We start from the raw sequence: 5,946 nt of genomic DNA on the forward strand, positions 1-5,946 counted from the left end.
TACAGTTCTAATAATAAGTTCTCTTACTTAAAACATTGAGAAACACGTAACCACTAGTATTTGAAAGTGGCAGCAGTAAGGTGGGAATCCCATTTTATTTAGGAGGGTCACTGTGGGGTCCTGAGCAGGGCACCTCGCAGGACGGTGTCTCCAACCCCAGGAGACTGTGCAGGAGACTCGGGCGCAGCGGGAAGGATAGGGCTGGACGGTGACGACGCTCGGCTGTGCAGAAGGAAAGGACAAGACGTTCGAGGGCTGCGGGCCATGGAGGGGGCGGGACTCAGAGGGCTCTCAGGTGTCAGGAAGCAGATGAGCTGAAGTAGCCTCATAAAGGACCCCCAAATTCAGACCCTAAACTTGGGGCCTACCATTCGTCCTCCACGGCACAAAGGGTTTTGCAGGTGTGACATGGCTGCAGATTTTAGTCAGGAAGGTATTTCTGAATTTCCTGGCATCCCCTAAATGCCACCCTACATATTGTGTATGAAAGAAGCAGAGAGAGATTTGCAAACACACAAACAAAGAGATGGCAATGTCACCCCGCAGGGCAGAGGTGGGAGCGATGTGGCTCCCAGACAAGGAGTGCCATCTGCCTTCGAGGGAGGAGAAGCCAGGAAGAGATTTTCCCCTCGACCCTCCAGAGCCAGCATGGCCCTCGCAACGCTGTGATTTGGGCAGAGTGTTACTGATTTTAGAAGTTTGGCCTCCGCACCTGGAGAAAACACCTCACGTGAAGCCATCACGTGTGTGGTGGTGTGTTCCAGCACCCACTGGGAAGTAATCCCAGGGTCTAGGCTGTGCCCGTTTTCTGAGTCGGCTGCCTCACTGGAGGGTGGGCCCATCAGCTGGGGGGACGCTCAGGGCAGAGGAGAAGGCCGGGTGCAGACCCTGTTCTCTGACCCATTCCTTCTGCAGTAAGTGTGGGCTGTGAGAACGGACTTGCCCCGATGGCCGCTGGGTGCTTGTTTCTGGGCTTTAGGGGGAGTTTGAGGTAGGAAGCGGTGGCTGAGCTTTGGTGAGCCACGCGGGTGTGCAGGGAGCAAAGCGTTTCCCGAAGGCTGAGTCCCGAGACTCACTACAAAGCCAGAAGTGGACAGAAAACAAGTGACACTGGACACTCCTATCGTTGAAACCCAGGGAGGTGAGGACCAGGCGGGCTGAGTGTGCCTGTGCGTCTGATGGGGACGAGGCAGCAGAGGTGCTGCCGCTTGGGAGGCATGTGCCTGGCCAGGGGGGCTGCGGGTTCTCTGAGCACAAGCCCAGGAGCAGCGCCATTTGGGGGGCTTCAGCCCCTCAGCCTCCTTTTCTCTCCCTGTCACGTGACCAGGGCGTCTGTGCAGGGATGCAGGTTGGCTCCTCAGCAAGCCTTGCTCTGGGTTCCCTGCCCTTGGGCCACCATGGTCCATGGATGCTGCGTCTCTGGAATGTACTCTCGACATCACCCAATGGCCACTTCATGACGAAAGCCATCCCAACTCCCGGCCACAGACTGTTGACAAAAACAAGACAGGCAGAGAAGTGCAGGGCAAGTAATTTATTGAAGCAAGACGTTGAAACCTTCACGTGTTCTGGGGGCGATCAGGCCATCATTGAACGACAGACGCACTCCTGATAAGGGTTTTAAGATCTATTGGTTACACTGCGACACTAGGTTTTTCTGAAATAGAAAAAGTAAGAAAGGGATGTCATCATGATGCTCCTGGAGATGACACGTTTACACGGACTTCTGTTCACACAGACATGTGAAGGAAATGGGGCCCAGCAAAAGCAAGTGGAGGCACCAGGCAGGAGGGCCGTGTGGGTGGGAAGCCATAGTCCTGGTCCAGACACGACAAACCGTGCAAGCCAGGAAAGAGCCGTGCCCACAGCCCGACAAACTACCCCGGATGACCCAAGAGCAGGACTCGGGCCTCTGATGGGCCAGGAGGGGGGTCAAGCATTGGACCGAACATCCCAGGATTTCCTTTCTCTGAGTCCCAGGCCTTAGGATGGTACTTTTTCACCCCAAAGGGGACGCAGGGTTGAGAGACCGGGACAGGGCGGGAGGGGACGTGGGACATTCTGCCTGCGGGAGCTCTGCGGCCACCAGGGGGGAATCTCAACCTGAAGGCACACAGACATCCCCACTCTGATACGCCAGCTGCTGCGGGAATTTGCACAAAAGCCCAACTTAACCCAGGGGGAGTCGGGCTGGGAGACACCTTTAAATATCTGGTTTCTTCCTAAACACACAATGGAAGTCTCTGCCCACTGGCCGTGGTCGGTGAGGAGTGGGAAGGGGGCAAAGGTGCAGGGAGGGGCCTCGGCTCTGGGAGAGCTGGCAGAGCCCCCAGCCAGTCAACCCCTCCGCCTGCTGTCTGCCCTGCCACACTCTCACGCCCATGAGAGTCCCCAGGGACTGTGCCCCTGGGTGAGGGAGCTTGCCCTCTGACCCCCGGAAAGCTCCCAGGCAGGGAGGAGGCAGCCTCTGGCCCTTCAGCATCACCACGTGGGCCCTGGTGTCCTCCTCGGGGCACTATGGGAGCCTGGTGCCCCGGAAGGTGACCTGAGAAGGGGGAACACGCTAGGTGCTCTGTGCAGCCTTCGTCTGGCTCAGAAGGCGTCATGTTATCATCCACCCTGTGGCCGCGGGCCACGGTATCAGAGGTGAGAGAAGGGGCAGGTGCCTCCCCACCTTGTACCCACAGAGCAGACCCTGACCTCCCTCCTGCCTGTGCAGCTGAGCAGAAGCCTTTATGCAGAAAGAAAAAAGAACTTACCACAAAATCGTAAATTTTCACTCTGTTGCTGAAGCTTATATGGTCTATGCATTGCTTCACTTGCATGTTGGCTGCGAAAGCTTCAGGAGGGGCATCAAATCTCTGAACCTTGATATTGTAGAAGAAAGGCAAATCCAAAAGGAAGCTTCTGAGTTCAGAAGAAAGGGCTGGACAGACTCTTGCATTTGCTGGAGCAGAAGGAGATGAAATACAAGTGATGTGAGGAACGTCCCTTTTTCCCCAGGGGCCCTGTTGTTAGAACTACACAGGAACACCTGGGGATATATGGTCTCTTCCCATAATTGCGCCAATGACAAAGCAAACTGCCACAACCCGTCACTTGTTCAAAGGACAGAACAAGCCACAGGGCTCTGGCTGGGAAACTGGGGGACCGAGGCCCAGTCCAGGGTTTAGCCTTTTTAAGTACAGCCCCGACTTTCCAGGACTCTCCCGCTCTGCTGAAACTCGCTTTCCCTAGATTTCAGAAATTCAGGTTTGCCTGTCAGTAGAGTGACACCTTCTTTTGTCTTCCACACTCGGGGAGCGGAGGTGTTAGTGATCAGTCTTCCAAGCTGAATGGTAGAGTCAGATCTTACCAGAGGCCGGAGGGGGGGAAATAAGTCTGTAGAGGAGCCGGGAAACTATTAAATGTTGGAAGAGGCTCTTGAGAGACTGAATTAAACAGCAGAATTTTGTCACTGGGTGAAGAGGGCCAAATGCTTAACGTAGGAGTGCATAGGTTTCACACACCCGAAGCTCATCGCAGATCATGACGGGCTCTTTTATTGGACGCTGATGTGCGGAATTCCTTAGAGACGGTGGGAGGTGGCAACTGGGGTTTGCTTATGAGTCCTCTGGGATTGTGCTGAGACCTGCAGTCACCACGTTTCCTGGTCTGGGTTCTCTGCCCCTCCCCCCACACCCATGTCTTTGCAACCACCTGCTGCTCAGATGTGCCCGGCCAGCTCTGATGGGACCTGACCAGACAGCACCTCTGCAGAGACGTGGAGAGGGTCAGGTCAGAGGCACACAGGGCAGAGAAGAAGGTTCAGGAAGTCAGATGAAGGGTCAGAAGAACTCAGGCCAGCGTCAGGGCGTGAGGACTCGCCGAGGTTTTGGGGATCACTGGCTCGAGATCACCTAGAAATGCAGCCAGTCTGGCCCTAAGATAGCACTGGGGCCACCGATCCTGGTCGGACTCCCTGAAAAGGAGCAGCCCGGGAGGATGTGTGGGCTGCTGCTGCCCCCCCTGACCATTGACAGTCAGACCCCACTGGCTCTTCTTGAACTGAGAGCGCTCCTAACCCTTCCTGCTGGAACATTCTGTGAGTCCGATGTCGGAGTTCAACAGCCGTGGGCATGGCTGGCACCAAAGACTCTGGGAGGGACAACATCTGATGAGACCAGGGCTGGCCTCGGACACGCCTGTCTCCCTCCGCCGCCGTCAGCGCTGCTCCTGCTGGCAGCTGCCAAACCAACATCAGAGGAGACGCGCGGAGACAGCATTTTGTTCAAGTCACAGCGCTGCTGAGAGGCAGGACCGTGACTCACCACCAAATATATTACGTTGTGCTGCTTCTGACCCACAGGTCCTAGGCGGGGAGAGAGGCTGCAGATGGGAAACTCGTAAAGGCGTCTGCAAGGATTTTCTGTCAAATTCCAGAGTATTGGGAATGGATACAACGAGCCCTCAGCTCTCAGGGCGCTAGTGCACACGCAGCGGGAAAGGTCTGGATTCTCATGCCTTCACCCCCGCTCCCCAAAGAAGTTACCTAGTTCTGAGAAGGTTACTCACCCTCATAGCAGCAAAGGGCCAGAGTGACCAGCAGGACAGGCAGGGACAGTCTCATGGTCGGTTTTGCTCTGAGTTCAGCTTTAGCCAACGATGAGCAGGTAGCAGCTGGCCTCAGCAGCCAGGGGAGCCCGGGGCTATTTGTACCAAGTGAGCCTCCCTGGTCCCACCCACATAGGACGTGGCAGGTCACAAGGCCTGGCGTCCAGCCCTCCCTCCCTCCTGAGGCCTGGTGCCATCCATCAGGGCCACAACCCCGGGGGCTTGGTCAGCGAGAGGCATTGCCGGCACCACACACGTGATTCTTGTAGCAAACAGCGAGGCTGGAGTTTTACAAACGTGTACTCACCGGGTGGATGGGAGCCCCCTTAGATTTTAGCTCCTTAATTGCAGGCCGTTCTGGCTTTGCTCATCTGTCTCAGCCTAGCGCCAGGCCCTGAGAAGAGGATCGTCCGATATTCCTGCAATATTTGGTTCCGGCGCATCTTTAGTGCAAAATGATGCCTGCGGGGCCGGGTCACTTTGGGCAGCTGAAGAGAAAGGCCGGTGGCGTGGTGACCGCTGTGAAGCCACCAGTGGTGTTGGCTTCTCCAGGGAACACGGGGCCAGGAGGAAGACCCCTCCCAGCTCCGGCCTCCCGATTCTCATCTGACGTTTCATCCACGGTCACCCGAGAGCTCAATCACATCAGGCGCTAAACTGGCCTGGCTGACAGTTCAGTTTCGTTGTCAGTTACCGGGGTCCCACGTGCTGCGTCTCCAGGGTCCCAGCAGCTGAAGCACCCACAGGGCTCGTCCTCTGCCTGTCCCCAGCCACGAGCAGACGCCCTATGGAAGCCCGAGGGCACCGGCAGTTGTGAGGAAAGGCAGAGGAAGCAGCCTGGGTGCAGAGGAGCGAACTTGAGAGCCACTCAGGAGAGACGGAATGTTGACACCCAGTGGTGTTAGGAGGAGGGATCCGTGGGAACAGCCCGAGGGACGACAAGACACCATGAGCCACGTGGCTTCTAGGGAACACAGGAACGTGTCACCCCGAAACGCTAGTGCACAGTGGAACTGGGACGGCTTTGTGACTGGAGAGACAGGCTGGGCCCAACCAAGGCGAGGGCCCACTGCCCTCCAGCAGCTCTGGTGGCAGCGGGAGGACGAGGCTGACGCCGCTCCCTCGCCCCAGTGCTTCCCTCTGCGGAGCGACAGCAACACCTCTTCATGGCTGGTGGGACTGCCGATAGTACAGCCACTTTGGAGGACAGGGTGGCAGTTTCTTGTCAACTGAACGTACTCTGACCCCACAGCCCAGCACTGCAGCCATGGGGACAAGTTGCCACCAGCTGTGTCATCCTGACCGAGGGGAAGGCCAACGTCTTCTTGACAACATTTTCTTCCAACAAGGGGG

General features: G+C 56.7%; 1 protein-coding gene across 1 annotated transcript; it reads right to left on the reverse strand.

The window, feature by feature from the left end:
- Positions 1-2,515: 2,515 nt before the first annotated feature.
- On the reverse strand, positions 2,516-4,708 carry LOC150017658 (secretoglobin family 1D member 4-like). The gene is made up of 3 exons (XM_090267230.1): positions 4,555-4,708; positions 2,760-2,947; positions 2,516-2,545 (listed from the first exon to the last, which is right to left on the reverse strand). The coding sequence occupies exons 1-3, from the start codon at positions 4,607-4,609 to the stop codon at positions 2,516-2,518; spliced, it is 273 nt and encodes a 90-aa protein (XP_090123356.1). The 5' UTR covers positions 4,610-4,708.
- Positions 4,709-5,946: the final 1,238 nt, after the last annotated feature.

Source organism: Furipterus horrens, unplaced genomic scaffold, assembly GCF_987537825.1.
Source record: "Furipterus horrens unplaced genomic scaffold, mFurHor1.1.pri manual_scaffold_2, whole genome shotgun sequence".
In the NCBI taxonomy this organism is placed as follows: Eukaryota; Metazoa; Chordata; class Mammalia; order Chiroptera; family Furipteridae; genus Furipterus; species Furipterus horrens.